Genomic DNA, 17,474 nt, shown 5'->3' with positions numbered 1-17,474 from the left:
TTTGGTGAAATTTTTTGCTTTTTTTCTCCTGTCGGGGTGTCAGGTCTGATTGTTACTTCAAACAAGACAGATTTATGGTCTGACCTTACCAGGAGAGCAACAGACAGGGGGTAGTGCAGTGATCCCCCCATGTTGGTAAGTACTAAGTCTAGTAATTGTGGGGGTGAAAACTAGCTGTTCCAGGGCATTTGTGTTGACAAGCTCCAGGAACCTCAGGGTGAGCATGTTTGTGCTCATGAATGTTGCCCAATTGATGGAAGGTTAGTTGAAATCTCCCATGACCAAAGAGTTTGGCTGTTTAGTGAGTAACTCTAGTAAGTCCAGGTAGGGGGTATGCTTCTCTTGGTTCATGGTGGGAGACATGTAGCTAGCAATGATGTGGCAGGGTGATTTACTTATAGACAGTTGGACCTGGAGTAGCTCAAGACAGTCATACTGTTTAACCAGTCTTGAGGTGTATTTGGCTTTAATGAAGATGGATATACCACCATCTTTGGTTCTTTCACACTTTTTTTTTGGGAGGGGTCTGAATATGTGGAAGGCATAGTCTTGCATGGCTGGGGTGCTGTCTGTGGCCTTGAACCATGTCTCAGTGACTGAACAGACATCAGCATCTTCCAAGGTGAGGAGTGCTTCCAGGAAGTTCAATTTCTTGTTTAGGCTTCTAGCATTACGCAGCATAACCTTGAGTTTGTCTCAAACACATTTTTTCACGTCAGAAATTTTGTTGTTTGGACATTGCCTAAAAAAGGCACTATGGGGGAGGCAAGCACCTTTGCTGGTATCTAAAAGCCTATGGGAGACAGGTGCAAAGCAGCATGGTCTCTCAACCATGTCTTCCCAGGCTGACAGATACTGGACCCCCCTGGAATGACACCAGAAGCTAAGCCAATTGTTGAATTCAATAATTTTTTGTCTATATTGTGGCATCATCCTGGATGAAGATAGAATGCTACTTATGGCTAGGGACATACCTGCTTGGGATACATAATCTGAGAGTTCAGTCATATCTCTCTTCATATAATCCAGAGAGGTACATCTCATGTCATTCACCACAACATGTATTATGATAGAGTCATAACAGTAATTGTTGTTGAGCGACTTGAGTGCATGCGTGATTTGACAGATCCTGGCACCTGACAGGCAGCTGACTGTGACCTTCTCCTTGTCCAGCTTGGTGAGGTGTAAATCTGTATGTCTCACTATGGAGTTACCTATGACCAGGACATTTATTTTGACATGTTTAGCCTTACAGGGTTATTTGCTGAGACACTGATGTGTGTGTTGTTTTGTGTAGGGGATTCTATTTGCTTTGCAATGTGTGCAAGTGGTTTCTGCTTGGGAGGTCTCTGATCTTTTGGTAGGCTTCTACTGAATACCTCTGCATATGTGAGTTTATGTGTTGTGACCTGGTTTTGTGTGAGAGGTGATGTGTGTGTGCTAACAACCTGTTTGATGTCCAGTTTGTTGTTACATGAGAGAATTGATTCCAAATTCATAGTGTAATTACAACTCTCACATATTGTACTTGTTAGTTTTTGGAGTAAGTGGTTGTCAGTATACATGAGGCAATTATTACTTTGTCTCAGGATGCCCATGCAAATCAGGCTGGCCAGAAAAATTGTTGGAAACTGATTGTCAATTAGTGCAGGTTTTTACCATGACTACAATTTGGGAATGGGCTAGTTTGACCAGATTTTGCTCTAGGATTAATAAAGGGGCTTATTCTATTGAAGGCTAGGGATGAAAACTATGGCAGCACTTTTCACTTCGTAACTAAGTTTCCTGCAATCCAGCAGGGAAGCTTGGGAGGGTTAACTAACTGATGTCTAGGAGAAAATTGTCTTTACAGGTGTTTGTGTCTATACAGGGTACCGCTGAATCTTGTTGAGTGGTGAGCAGCTATGTGCAAATGTGTGGCTTAAATACAGGCAAAAATAAACACTTTTAAGCTAAGCTACCAATGGGAAAGCACACAATGTGCTTTTCTCCAGCAATCTCCAACTCAGATGAGGCTTATACGTCACACTTCTGCCACAAGTGTGTAGGCAGGGCCCTCCTAATATAAAATGGCTGTAACAGTGCTCATATTTAACAATACAGTCTAGATTCAGCAGATCTGAATCTAGTCTATGCTATGTAACTGTGAAACTATGAATAAGGGATACTAGTAACCATATTTAGGGGTTGGGGTAGCAACTTTTAGCATGTAACAAAGAATTCTTATGAAATGCTTCTTGTATAAACTTGTAGAAAAAGAACCTCCCACATTTTTAATGAATTTGACATCTAAAAAATATAGTTTCTCAAGTTACAATCATAAGTATAAGTAATGCCAAAATCATTAGTGTTCTAAAAAAGCACAATACCTTTAAATTCACTTAATGTACCACCCACCAGATAAACAATCATCCAAATACCTCTTCCATACAGTTAAAGTTTACTAAACTATTGAATCAATAGTTGAAAGCCACCAGACGTCTAAGCCCATAAATGCATTAGCATAAGTAGGGGGAAGTGTCCCCCATAGTTGTTCTCTTTTGTTGGGTATAGCACTTATTATTAAAATAAACATTTTACAGTACCATTTTTAACAATTCTATCAAAACTTCTGAAAACTCTTTGCTGTGAAAATCAGATATTGTCAAAAATACTGTACTGCTTCAACACCTCTGTCATATGGGATAGACATACAGAGTGCTTGCACATCCATAGCACACAACATAGGTTGAACTAGCTACCTTAACATGCTGTAAGCATGTTAAAAAAATCCGCAGTGTCCTTTAACCTGTGGGTCATCATAACCAGCAAAAGTTTCAAGCATACATCTAAGAATTCAGACAGTGGCTCTGTTAGAATTATCCTGCCCTTATGGGCCACCCTAGCACAGGCCTAACCTGTTTTTTTTCTTAAGTATTACATAAAAATACTGTTTAGTTGGATCATCAACTGTTAATTGCACCAACAATTCCTGTTCAGTAATACCCCTATCCTCCATTTATCTCACAAACTTGTCAACATGGGTTTTAAAATGTCTTGTAGAGTCTAAAGATGATTTATGATAAAACATCAAATTATTTAACTGAAGTTTAGTCTACAAATGATAAACCTTATGGTCCTATACATCTATAGCACCCCCTTTATCAGCTTGAATGATAACTGCATCAGCATTATTTTGTGATCTCTTCAATGCTGATATTTCAGAATGGGGAATATATTCTAACAAGGGAAGAAGACTATATTGCCTATTCTGAAATAAAACCCTTTAGTTAACTTCAAATTTTCTTAAAATACTTTGCTCAGACTGTTTACCAAAGGATGATGGGGGGAGGCTAAACTCAAATTCTTAAACCTGAAGACACCACAACCGTAATCATGAATCTCAATATTTATTGCATTATGAGGGTTCTGATGAAACCAAAACTTTAAATGTAATGACATAGTAAAAGACTTTAAGTCAAAAACTATATCACCATGTGAAACAGAAAAAGAAGGTACAAAAGACAATCTGTTATTAAACAATGAAAGTTCACCAACAGTCAAAATATGAGTAGAAATATTAATAACCAAATTATCCTGAAAATATTCTTATTTTTCACAGTCAATGCCTGGATCAACATTTCTTGCATTTTTCTCATATTTCTTTATTTTAATCCCTCTTTCTCATATTTAAAGTGGTCATAGAAACTACAGTAGGATTCCAGTTAAAAACAAGGGTTGTTCCAAAAATTTAAAGGTCTGTATCGGTACCAAAAGAAGCATCAGCAATCGTATTTAAATTAAAACTAACCAAGTTTTTAATTTCAGCATCTCTTTGAGGTTTTGCTTTACCAGGCTTATTGATGAAGTTATCAACTTAAATCATACCACACTAAAATTCATACAACAGGCTGTTAGTTATGTCCATAATCAAATGATATTTCATTGCTCTTACTAAGCAATCCAAACTCTATGTACTGCACCTGCCTGCTCTCAGCTCTTCTACGTCCTTTAATAAAGTATACCATTCCCTGGAGTCAAGATGGCCCACATAAAACAAACAAAACTTCCATGACTTCTCCCCAGTCTGACCCATAATTGCCCTCCAAATGGATAATCCCTCTCCCAAGGCTTACCTATCTCCTGTTACCTCCCAAATATGAAACATCTCTACTTTCACATGTTTGAAATTTCTCTTTGAGTAAAACCCCATGTCCCTTCCACATGACCAGAGTTTTGAATCACATGTGCAATAACTGATGTTTCATGTCCCAAATGGTCACAATTTCATTTTAACTCTCACATGCTCCTCAAACATCACTCCAATATGTTCTACTTTTCTATCTTCTACTTTTTAACCCAGCTTTCATGTAGTGGAAGCCAACTTCTCCAGCCATTCCTTGTACCAAAACTTTATAAATCTGCAATAACAAGCACTTAAAATGTTGCTGAATTTCTGCTATGTACTTTGATGAACTTCTACAATCTTTTTAACCTTGTCTTCTATCTTCATTCAGTTCTTAACTGTTTTTTTTATTTTTCACTAATATAACAATTTCCACTCCGATAAGAATGATATATTGCAAGATTTAACCTCTACTGATTAAAAAAAAACAGGCTACTGAAAGATCAAATGATGTACATAACAGCTACCCAAACACAGCACACATCTGTCCTCCTCCCTAACCCTTAATTAAACCTGCAAACAATCGCAGAGCCAATTCAGCTTTGACCTTTCTGATGGGCATTTTTCCTCCTTAACAATCCTTTTAATTAAGTCTTTAAAGTGGGCATATTTGTTATGAGACTATTTTTTTTATTGGGCCATCAAGATGGCTTGTTTTTTTTTTAATTTCCCATTATGCTTGGTTCTAGTGAGGACTACTAGATATATAACCCCTTTTATGTGGGAGTAGAGTTCAAATGAAAAGGTAGCAGCTGAAGCTATATGGAGAGTGTTGGCACTGCAAGTAAACATAAATAGCTCACTAGAGAATGTATGCAAGTTTGTATGTTTATTTTTTTTAAATAACTGTGTGTGTGTGTGTGTGTGTGTGTGTGTGTGTGTGTGTGTGTGTGTGTGTGTGTGTGTGTGTGTGTGTGTGTGTGTGTGTGTTTGTATTAAGGTTATTGTAGGATAGTAGTGTTCTGTTCATTGTGATAACTGTAGTCCTGCACTTATATGCAGTCCCCTTGAGTCGCCATATGACTTCCTAGTTTGAATGTGTTGAGCTGCAATCAGCTGTGGTTTTGCTAGAATGACATCCACTCGTATATGTATGCATATGCATATGTATGTTCTTTATATGGCACACAGCATAGCATAGCTTTCAACTGTCCAGAATTTTGCAGACTGTCTAGATTTTTGCCTCATACTTTTGGGCTGTTCCTCATAAAATCAATGAGGACTGAAGCCAATAAAAAATAACAGACATTTGAGTTTCAGAAAATGTATGGTAATGCAAAACCTGTTATCCTAGCAACTGTAAAGTTTGTAAGAGCAATATTTAAAAGCTGTCCTTGATTGTGGGCCTTTCTCTCCCATTAATTTTAGCTTTGCCCAGATTTCTTGAGCTGAGAGGTTAAGAGGTGTGCAGCACAGAAGAGGCACAGTTATGCACCATAATATCAAGGGTCCTAATGATACAAGAAAGTGGACACAGCATCTAAGTCCGCAAAACACACATCAGTGAACATGCTTGCAATGTGTGTTACTTAGGGATCATGATACATACAAATATCATACTTGGTCTGTACATGGCACAGGAGGATAACATTAGTGGGTATATCAGCAACCCAAACTCTGGTACAAAATCTTTAATACAATAAAAACATTCCTCTTCAGCTTTAGCCTTCAATGAAGTACAGTCAATAACAGCATTGTCTGTGCTGTTTCATAGAAAAGCATAAGATAGACAATTGCTGAATGTGTTAGAACTTAAAAAGGTAAATGTAAATGTTGCTGGCCTGCTTCACAAGCCACAAAACAGTAACAATTCAGACATCTTCCTATTCTAAGGGCTAAGAGGATACTCTTCACAACCCCATACATATTATTGCACACAAGAACTAGCACACAAATAAAGGTTGAGACGTGCCCTCCCCCCCCCACACACACACACGCACACACACACAGTAAGTTCAGTGTTCATCTGGCCTCCTGATCCCAGCAGGTGATGTGCTTGTCCTTAGCTATTAAGAACTAAGACCAGAATCCCTTTTCAACTTCAGTAGAAAATTAAGAGATTGTGGAATGTTCATCCCTGGCTTCCCCAGAAACCTTGCTGGTGCATTTTGAAGTTCTTGTACTTTTATTATGCATTTCATTGAGGGCATTATGTGATTTCTTCAGTCTGTTTTAGTCCTCAGAAATCTCCATATTTTACTAGCTTGCTGCAAAACAAGGAGTTTTAAACTGTTGACAGTATGATGACTGTAAAGTTTTCTGCTAGACTCTTCTGCTGAAAACAAGGCTCAGGGGCCTCAGATGCTTGTTTATTCTATTCCTGTTTGGTACAAAGGATATGAATAAGCTTGAAGATCTCCCAGAATTTAGACCAAAGGTGAATCTTCACTAGGATCAGTCTATTGCTTTTGCAGTGGAGTATCATTTCTCTAACTATAATATTAACTGTCATGATGATTTAGCTAGGGCTGCACATTCAGAATGGCATGGCTGAGGCTGTTGTATGAAGAAGGAGCTCAGGAGCAAGATAGTGACGGCTCATTTTTTGACAGGTGCTGGTCACTCAGCCTGCCCAGGAGTTGATTGAATTGCATCCTTAGGAGAAACCAAATCCTCACGTCTGGATAGTCTTTATTGTCCCTCTAAGTATTTTTCTTCTTTTCCTTCTTTACCTTCCCTTATTTGAATTGGCCAATCTCAAAAAAAAGGAAGAAGTGTCATTGCCAGCTGAATAAGGCCTACAAGTACTGAAAAGATTTTACCCTGCAGTGCTGAGTAAGATGTCCAAGATGATGATCATACCATCTACCCCATCACAGTCCTGAGTCTGGTCTGACACTGCCCATAGAGCGGTAGTACTCTCAATTTAATGTAGCGTGGAAAACCATCAAAATGGCTGATTGGTTTCTAGATGTTGCCTGTCCAGGTCACAATCTAGAACTTACCAGTCTTCTTTCAGAAAGAGCTCTGTTGTTGGTGTTGGCTCAGTCTGTTTTAGTGATATGTTGGTATAAGCCCTAACTCTGCTCTTCAAAGGAGCTGTAGAAGCTGTTGTAATTTTGGAGAAGGATCAAGAGTTTTACATCTGTGTTCTTTCGCCAACAGGGGGCATATTATGTCCCATTCTGAATGTCAGTGACTTCATCCAGCACATCTGGGATATCCAATTCTGGATAGTCACCCTGCAGATGATTGTGCCTTTGCTCTTGCAGAGTACCCTGTGGTATTGCTGGACATGAGGGATACCATTTAGCAAATCAGCATTTGTGAACCAAGCTGGAAATTTCTCTGTTTTGCTCTTAGAGACATTATTTCTAGTACAAAGTTTTGTACTTTCAGTTTTCCTCAGGGTCTAGAAGCATCACTAAGGCATTAATTGGCAATGGTCAGGCCTTGCAAAATAAGGATCTTGTGGTCTTCCCATATGTAAATGACTGTTTCCTGGTGATCTCAACTTGAGGCTTCCTGGAAGGAGCCCTCCTGTAGGTACTCCCATGATTGTAGTTTCTGCAGGTAACCATACATTGAAGGAAGCCATCTCTGACTGCTGCTCATAGATTCAGAGAGTCATAGGTAAGTACTATACTAGTTGCCCTTTTGGGCCATTTTAAGCCTAGTCAATTTCCCTTTTTTGCTTGAACTAACCTATCTCATTTGGTTAGAGATTGGCTTTACCCATCCCATGCCTGATAATTATATATTACCCCTAATGAGAATAACTGGGGTCATATTGTAGATAATTTGAGGGGGACCCGTGCATTTGATAAAGCATTTAGGAGCTGCATCTGTCCATTAGTAGTACAGTGGATAGTCCTGGGGTAAATTTTCTGTTTCCCATTCATACATCCAATTTGGACTTGAATATGGACAGGGATGAACTTTGTTTTCTGTGGATGGGGAACATGTTCCAGAGGAGTTGTGTCCTGTAAGATATATACCCGCTCCTTCAAAACTTTCTGTTGATATTAGAGAAGAGGTTTAGATCCTTAGAAATGAAAGCATTTCTCACTACAGAGATGAATACCCTCCAGTGTCACACATTCACAAATTTGGTTAAGCCTGAGGAGGTCATGGTCCTGGCCAAGTGGATGGGGACACACTGTAGGACCTAGACATAGATTCCATTCCACCTTCTAGTGTTAATGGCTATCATGATCTTCATGCCACCATTTGCATAGCTGTGGTTGTGGGTAAAACAATACACCCTGAGATGCCAGTAGCTTCAGTGCCACAACAGACTTGTGGACTTGCTTTAGATGTCTGACCTTTGTAATCTCAGAATCCCAGAGCAGCGAATATATTACAGCCATCTATATAGGGGCCTTCCTTTTTTGCAACCAAACCATCAAACACACTGATGGTACACGATTTACTTGTGGGATGGAAAACAATTTAGAGCAGTGGAAAAGCATCTTATCTTTAAATTCGTGATGCAACCCAGTCCATCATGTGGTATCTAAACAAGCAAGGGGTATCATTTCTTATCCTAGTGCAGTGAAGTGATGCTCATCTGACAGTGAGCCTTAATCGGAAAGTGTGCCAGTTTATTAACTTCCTCAAGAATATAATTCCTAAAAGACTTATGCTTCTGAATCAGTCCTCCAGTTTTTTCCTTGGCCTGCTTATTCTGGGGCTGTGTCTGGTAGGGCTTTTCTGAAAGTTGGGTATTCCACAAATTAACCTATTTGTCCTCTGAAGAATGTAGTCTTTCCCTTTATTGTGTTCATGTCATCAAGGAAAGGAGAGGTCATAGTGAATATTTTTTCCCACTCAGTCTCTCTCTCTCTCTCTCTCTCTCTTCAGTGACAGGGGAGGTTCCTACACTTATTCCTTCTATTCTTATTGATTCCAAGCCTCATTATAAAGTTCAGGAGGGAAAAGGTAATCTTCATTCACATTACTCCATAGTTATGGAGACGATCATGGCTTTAGACTCTGAGCTTTATGACAATGCAGAAAAATGTCTTTACCCTATGCAGGGTATCCCCCCATTTTTGAGGTGATAGTTGGATCCACTTCACAGCCTTGTTATTGATGTATATCCCCGGATCCCCCCAAATCTGACAGTCCAAATCTTTGGAATATATTGCAGCTGCTTGGAAACATCCAACTCAACAACTCTTTGCCTCAAAGTATAACAAGATTTAAATCCTAATGGAATTTCATCCTTATAGCCTCACTCAGCCAATTAACACCTGGTTCTCTGATATCTTAGATACTTGTATGATCTGGGTCTCAGTTATTCCATGACCAAGATGCATATGTTAGCTATATCTGTACATTATGACCTCACAGAGAGAAATGTGGCCCAGTACTGGCAGGTTATGCAGTTCCTAAAAGCTGTGCTTTAACTTTGCCATCCTTTGAAGAACTCTCTCCTCCATGGGACCTGCATTTCAGGGGTGACATGCTTACATGTGTTCTATTTGACCCTGATAGCTTAATGGCATTGATGTTTGTTTATTATGAAATGCCTTTCTTAGTGACCATCACCTCTGGGTGTAGAAGCTCAAACCTTCAAGCCCTTATATGTGCAGAAATTTCCACAGGCATATGATATCTCTCACTATAAACTTTCTAATAAAGGTAGTTTCAGAGTTATTATTGAATTGGGCCATGAAGCATTCAGTTTTGTTTGTAGATTAAGAAATGGCAGTTGTATGGTGTGTCAAATCCAGGTCTAGGACAGACTGTTAAACTTTCCTAACTTCTCCCAGGGTTTTACAACCTTGGAGAATTTTCTATGAAGTAAGAGTACAGGAAGTAAAAACTCTTGCATGCAATGAGAGTCAAGGGGCTTGCCCCTCACCTTATTCAGTACCTCTAATGCCTCTATTTTTTTCATTTTTTGAAAAAAATGTTCCATTCTTCAATCAGGACTAAAATCACTACCTTATCTGTCAAAACTAGGGGACAACGGTCTCTTCATACCTTGGACATGCACCAGTACTCAGGCATTACTTTAAGTTGGTGTATAATTTAAAAGGACAAATAGTTATTCAAGCTCCATTGTAATGAGAAGGGATGAGATGCAGTTTTTAGGCAGTCACTTTCCAAGTGGGTTATCAGTTGCTGTGTTTTTTTAACATCATGCATCTGACAATTCATTAAAAAGTGCACTGGTCAAAATTCACCCCATGAAATGAATGCATGTTCACAGTGCATGTTTCAAGGGAATCTCCATTGCTGACACCTGCAGTGTGGTTACTTGGTCTTTGGTGCTTATGTTAAGCAAGTATTAGCCCCTCAGGTGTGACTTGGGGAGGGTGGCTACATTTGTGTAGTCATTACTCCAGGACATAGCTATCTGAATTCTGTGCTTGTGCATTGATATCTACTTGTAATTCAAACAAATTGATGCAGCAAGGAGAGTCATCAATGCTAGATATAACAGATACATACCTACTGGATCCATTTATCATTGTCTCAGCCCTCCTGGCTGGTTAAGCAGTGCTCTTTCACCTTCTAGCCCATGGATAGGTATCACCTCAACTAAATATATACTGTTAAATTATTTGTTAATAACGGAAGTGCCCAATCTTCATTGTTATTGCCACATTTACAGGAAGTGGCTAGCTAGTGGCATGGTGGCAAACCGGAGTGCTCTGTGTACGTGTGATTGTGAGTAGCCAGCACATTACATCATGGTGTGTATCTGTAGAGATGTGCGAATGTCTCTAAGTATGGGATATTACGTAAAAGTGCTGTACCATAATTAGTGGGCAAGATATACCTAATCAAGATCCCAACAAGAAGGGTCCTCTTATAGAACAACTGATATGATAAGGCTGTATGTGTTGTCTTCAATGGCTACATGAAAAGCTGGACATTCCATACCTGTTTGGTTGGTAATCTCTCCCTTAGGACACAGAATACAGTCGAAACAACAGACAGGCTGACCCTTACGAGTAGCTTGTCTAAATCCACAAGAACAGCTGTCACTACAAACAGAGCGGGGGGCCTGGAAAAAAACAAAGGAATTAGGAAAAGTTTGTTATAGCAGTATGAGAACAGCATTGTTTAACCAGGCATGTCAAAGTCATAAACAGTGATGGCATTTATTGGTATTTATTAAACAGTATGAGTAATTATGCTATAATTACTCATGCCTAACTTTAAAATAGAGTCAGTCTATTAAGGTACAGTTACAATCTACACTGGTAATGAACTAAATACTGAGCTTACTGATAAAGTAGTCACTGAAAGTGAGAAGCATAAATATAGCCCCCTATAATATTAAACATATGAGTACCAAGAAACTAAACATTTTTTGTAGTATTAAACTGTCAGTTTATTCATTACATTTTACTGCAGCATATGGGTGTCTGATTCATAAACCTCTCAAACTTCCATCTTGCAGGTTTTGGCTTAGTGCAGAAATGCTTCAAGTTTTTATGTCTCATGGCTTCATAAAAAGTAGAATGGAACAGTGGAAAGTTAATGAACATTCTAATATGACATGTGCCTTCCTTGTGATATAATAAAAAGATGCATAGGGCTGTGGCTAGCCGTACATCATATTATTATGGCATATAAGTATTCCATGTGGTACAACCTACCTCTTAGGTCTTTCCCATTATGATGGCATAATACCATCCATGCTCCCTATTACATACTTTTCCATTGGAAGAAATGCTTGTGTATCTATAGGTGCTTCTGTTACCTACTCCTCCCAAGGTAGAATTATTTGGCTGCATCGCTGCCCTTCACTTTACAAATGCTTACACAGCTTTAACATCACTGGAATCCAAATTAAATTAAAATAATCTGCACAAACAGCACATTTATATATCACTCTCTCCTAGCACATGAACATGTGGTGTACAAGAGAGAGATGTTATAACAGTGAAAGTAATATTAAATGCAACTTTACGTTTAATAAAGTGCCTGTAACCAAGCACAGTAAACTATAACAAGGCACAAAACTAGAAAACAGCAAAGACTAAAAGATTAAAGCTTGTTAAGGTCAGGCATGGTAAGTTCAACAATACCAGTGGTGTCACAGCATGCACAAAATGTAAGAGCAGGTAAACATTTTGAACAATGTCAGCAATGTCAGAGAATGCTAGCTAACCATAGGCTACTTCAAATTAGTGCTTAAAACTGGCAAGTGTTGGAGATTCCCTCAGCCAGCCAGGTATCAGGTTGAAAAACATGCACTTTGATAAACAACTGCCCGAGTCACATGGACCTCAAGGTGAGTAGATGGAGTCAAAGTGAGCAAATTAAACTGCTAGCAGCTGCTGGGCAGCTGAATGCAGAGAGCAAGTTGTGGTACCAGGTCAGAAGATCCAACACAGATGTAAGCTAACACAAGAAAATGTTCATATCACCCATAGTTTAATAGGCAGCCAGAGCAGATTCCATAGAACCCTTGTGGCATGTGCAGATATATATCAAGTAGATAATCAGGTTGCAAAGATTTGCACCAGCTAAAAGTGGTCATGTTCTGATCAGCCAGGCCCAGGTACAAAACAGTACATTTGTCCTGCCAGGAGATGAGATGATGTGATGAATTAGTCCCTAAAACTACTCCTATTTGGTGTGTCCAGAAAAGTTGAAGAATAATCAGTCTAGAACACCACAAGTAATACAACAACAGTGTTTCAATCAATATAGAAGAATAGAGGGATCCACCATTTCAAAAGCCGAGTGGAAATTGAGCAATACAAAAACTCAGTAATAATGTTGATTTCTCCCCATAAGGAGGTCATTAAAACCCTAGTTAGACCCAGGTCAGTGCTCTGTCTAGCACCAGATCATTCACTTTTGGGTTGACTATCCACATATTTTATTTATTTATTTATTTACTGGGAAATTCCAAATAGATGCAGGTCCTTTTTCAGTGGATGCCCAGGGAGAAAAGCTCCACATCATGTACATGATAGAGATACAAAGTTGCAGCAATAGTAAACAACATTACAGGATGTTGGCTTTAATATAATAACAAGATATTGATTATCAACACAATACAGTAAATGTTGCAAGTTAAGATAGTTTCTTGTTGTTTATAATATTAGTAACAAAGTTGTCAGACAAGATTTTAAAGTATGTAAAGACAATTAGCTAATTCTGATTGTGGTTAGTAGTGACGGTAGTATAGTTGGGTTAAAAGTCTAGGTGGGGGGGGGTAAGGGTGGGGGTGTTAGTCTGGATTAGAACAAGGACAAAGCCAGTGCAAATTTAAGTGAAATTTGAGCGCAGTCTTGAAAAGGCTGCTGGGAGGTAGAGTAGTTATAGAGGGTGGAAGATTTTTCCAAAGTTTAGATATAGTACATGAAAATATGGCTTCTCCTCTTGAGTTTTTGGGTTTGATAATAGTGAGTTGATATTTGTTGCTTGATCTTAGGGGTCTAGTGCAGTGATAGGGTTGGAGGAAGGTTTGAAGGGAAGGGATGTTATGGGGGTGGTTAATAAGTTTATGAGCGAGGGTGAGTTGATTAAAGTGAAGGAGTTGTGGGAGTTCTAGCCAGTTTAGTTCTTTAAGGGAGGTACAATGATGGCTGTGGTAGGAGGTTCCAGTGGCAAATTTAGCAATTTTTTTGTAACAAGCTTGTGTAGGTCTGTCTGTCTAAGGTTGATAAGTATGGGGGATGCATAGAGTAGGGTGAAGATTAGCTGGGAATTGGCTATGGAGATTCCAGCTGCCTTGGTTAGGAATTGGCAGCTTTGATATAATGCACCAAGTTTCTTGTGAACTTTTTTATTGTGAGAGATATGTGGGTGTCAAATCTAAGTTTGTTGTCTTCCACACCGAGTAATTTTGTGTGTTCTGATGGAGAGATGATGGTATTGTCTTTGGCGAGAATGTTGATGTGGGGGTGTTTTGAGTGGCTTTGGAAGGTTGGAACAGGAGAAGCTTTGTCTTACTTGGGTTGAGTAGGAGCTGAGCATTGGATATCCATCTTTCTACAGAAGAGAATGATTCCTGTGTGATTTGTTGTAGTTCTGATAGAGTGGGGGCACAGCATATGAAAGTAGAGTCATCTGCATACTGTATAAGAGATGCTTGTGTGGTGGCAGTATGTAGGTTGCTAGTGAAAAGTGAGAATAGCAAAGGGCCAAGGATAGACCCTTGGGGAACTCCGAGAGTAACTGGTAGGTGAGGTGATAGGTTATTGTCCTAGATTACTGATTGCTGGCATCTGTGTAGATAGCTGTGGAACCAGTTGCAGGCTGATTGTGGGAAGGAGAGGTTGGGGAGAGTAGAAATTAGTAGCTCATGAGATACCATGTCAAAGGCTTTTGAGAGATATAGAAATATGGCAGTAGAGAAGAGGCCATTGTTTTTGTGAAGGAGAGTAGAGCAGAGGTAGTGCTATGATATGGCCTGAAACCATGTTGGGTTTTGGAGAGGAGATTAGTAGCTAGGAGGTAGTTGGAGACCTGGGTGTTGATATATTTTTCAAGTATCTTGGAGAGAGGGGAGAGGATAACAATAGGGCGATAATTGGAGAGGTTGGTGGAGGGGTTGCCTTTGTGGAGGGGAATGATGTGGGATATTTTCCATATTGAGGGAGCATAGCCTTCTGTTATGGAATGGTTGATTAGAATTGAAATTGGGTAGGCTAGTGTATCAGCTGCAATTTTCAAGTATCCAGAGGGGAGGTTGTCAGCTGCGAGTTTGGTGGGTTTAAGTTTTGACAATAGTCTTTTTATGTTGGAGGCAGGTACTGAGGTGAAGAAGAAAAGAGGAGTGGAGGTTTAGGGTTAGGAGTTGGGGGGGCTGTTGTAGGGAAGTGTTGTTTGTTTAGAGATGTTATAGTTTCAGTGAAGTGTTTGTTGAAGGATTCAGCAATACTGCTGGAGGAAGGGTGAATGGACAGCTGGGGGGTATCAACCTTCTCTGGGTGGAGGATAGTGTTAATAGTAGACCATAATTGCTTAGGGTTGTGGTTGGTAGAGTTTAGGGTGGATTTATGGTAGAGGGATTTGTCTAATTTTATTTGCTTTTTGGCTTTATTGCACAGTTCAAGGAATGAGTGCCTATCTGAGTTATTTTTTTTTGTTAGTTGCCAGTGCTCCCAGGCCTTATCTCTGGATTTTATTAGGGTTCTGGTGGTCTTTTGTAACCATGGGGCATGCCTGGATCTGACTTTGGCATTTCTTACAGGAGCATGAGTGTTTAGGATGGAGAGGAAGGTACTGTTGAAGACGTGGACAGCCTCATCTAGGTTGAGGTATTTTAGTGGTGACCAGTTATTGTTTTGCAGGGAGGAGATGAAGGAGTTGGTGTTGAAGCTGGACTTGTTCCACATTTGCCTGTGGATAATGGGCTTGAGACTGTTTGTGTGGTGCCGAATTAGGAAAGTGGGGGAGTGGTCACTAAGACTGTCAGGTAAGCAGCCTCCTAGGTAAGCGTGAGGGGCTTTGTTGACTAGGATCCAGTCAAGTAAGGTATGATTGTTAGGGTTTTTGTTGATTCAGGTAGGGGATTGGATGAGTTGAGTGAACCCATGGAGATTAAGGTGAATGGTTTGGAGATTGTTATTATAGGATAGCCAGATTATGTTAAAGTCACCAAGAATGATGATTTCCTGGGGTAGAGATAGAGTAGCTCAGCTCAAGAGATTTTCTAGGGGTGTAATATTTTGCCTTGGTGGGAAATAGCATCCTATGATATTGATTGTTTTGCTTGGGTTTAGTTTGAGATTGGCATAAAGGATTTCTGCATTGTTGTGGTGAGGGGCACATGTGTTCAGGAGTTGAATACTGAGGTGGTGTTTAAATATCAATGCTACACCACCTCCTTTTTTGGACAATCTGTCTATGCAAAGGATGTTGTATTCAGGTGGAAGTATTTCTTCACTTTTGATGTGAGATTTGAGCCAGGTTTCAGTTAGAAATAGAATATCTGAGGAATATATGCTTATGCTGGCATGTAGTTCTTGGATTTTATTGCATATGCTTCTGATATTTAGGGGCATTATAGGTAGGTCTGTTTTTTTGTTAGCTAGGAGTTGAGTTGTGGGGGGCATTGCTTGGACTAGGGTTTGTGGTTGGGTTGGATTTCGGAGGACCAGGGTTTGGATGGATGTCTCCAGTGAAGTCTAGTTTATAGAGGGTGTTTAGGATATGTTTTATATACATAGTAAATTGATTATGGTATCTTAGGGATATTTTATTTTTGAGTGTGTTAGGTGTTTGGTAATGGAGTATGTGTATTGGGAGGACGTTTTTGGTGGCAGGGGATGTGCAGTTATAGTGTAAATGTTTGAGGGAGGATGTTGAGAGAGTACAGTGGAAATTGTTGGGGCATGTAACTGTGGAGCCTTGGTAGGATGTAATGTGAGCTAGAACTACGCAGATCAGGAATGTTATTATATCAGGTAGTGGCATGATTGTTTTGGCTGTAGGGGGAGTGGGTGACTAGTGGTGTAGCCTAATTGGTGGTAATTAGGGGTGGGGTCAAGGCTAAGACTAAATGTAGAGGTACTGGGGGCAGGTGGAAATAGGGGGCAGGGAGGGGAGCAAAGTAAGAGTAGCGAACGGAGCGGGCTAGAAACCCCCCCCCCCCTCAGGCTAAAGATTGCAGGGTAAGTGTGTAAATAGCCAAACTGTTAGGAGTTATTAGACTCTAGTAGGGAAAAACAATCTATAGACCTGGTTTCAGCTGTGTCCTTTCTGGGTAGATACCTAGTTTGAAGCAGACAAAATGTGACAGTTTAAGTACCTTTGTGCCTCTATTTTACAAGTGTGCAATTCCAGTGTATCTACTGGGTTACCTTTTTTTTCACCTAGAGCTTTATCTTGGTTTACTGATAACTAAAAAGAAAAAGTTTAACTGGGGAATGTATTTACAGCTGATGGGGGTGGGAAGCAGCTGCTGTCCCTAGCCATGGGTAGAGCCAGTTATTTCTGCTTTGACCCCACTGTCTGTTGATTATGTGCAGTTGAAGGAGTTTGTCTCAGTTGTTAGTGGTCAAAATATGAATCAGCCAGCTCCAGGTACAAAACACTGCATTAGTCCAGCCAGGAGAGAAACATATGCACCACTATAGGGAGATTGGAGGTGACATGTTTAACATGTTTAATTAGGCTGATATTCCTGAGATGGAAGTACAAGGATATTTTTACAACTGAAACTGTTTTTTTAGGATCAACCAGTTGTCTAGAAGCTGCCCTTAGTCTTAAACCTGGACATGAATTAAACATTGCCTCCAATACAATAGATATCTTGTTTTCTGAAATGTTGGATCCCGCTATTCTACTAAAATGATTGGGACACTGTTACTGTGTTACTTGTCCTGTTCTAGACTGATTTACCTTTGTCTAACTCTAAATCCAGTCTGGAAAGGATTGTTGATGC

The 17,474-nt window shown here is 39.7% G+C and overlaps 1 protein-coding gene across 1 annotated transcript in view; it reads right to left on the bottom strand.

The window, feature by feature from the left end:
- Nucleotides 1-17,474, bottom strand: part of LOC122808451 (vomeronasal type-2 receptor 26-like) — a 148,175-nt gene that overhangs the window by 54,664 nt on the left and 76,037 nt on the right. The window contains exon 3 of the mRNA XM_044079412.1: nt 11,003-11,126. Within this exon, the coding sequence (XP_043935347.1) occupies nt 11,003-11,126 (124 nt within the window). The remainder of the gene's footprint in view (nt 1-11,002; nt 11,127-17,474) is intronic.

Source organism: Protopterus annectens, chromosome 8.part0 (genome assembly GCF_019279795.1).
Source record: "Protopterus annectens isolate FY-2018-M chromosome 8.part0, PAN1.0, whole genome shotgun sequence".
In the NCBI taxonomy this organism is placed as follows: Eukaryota; Metazoa; Chordata; order Ceratodontiformes; family Protopteridae; genus Protopterus; species Protopterus annectens.
Note: the sequence above shows the minus strand (reverse complement) of the source record. Positions and strands in the feature narration are given on the sequence as shown.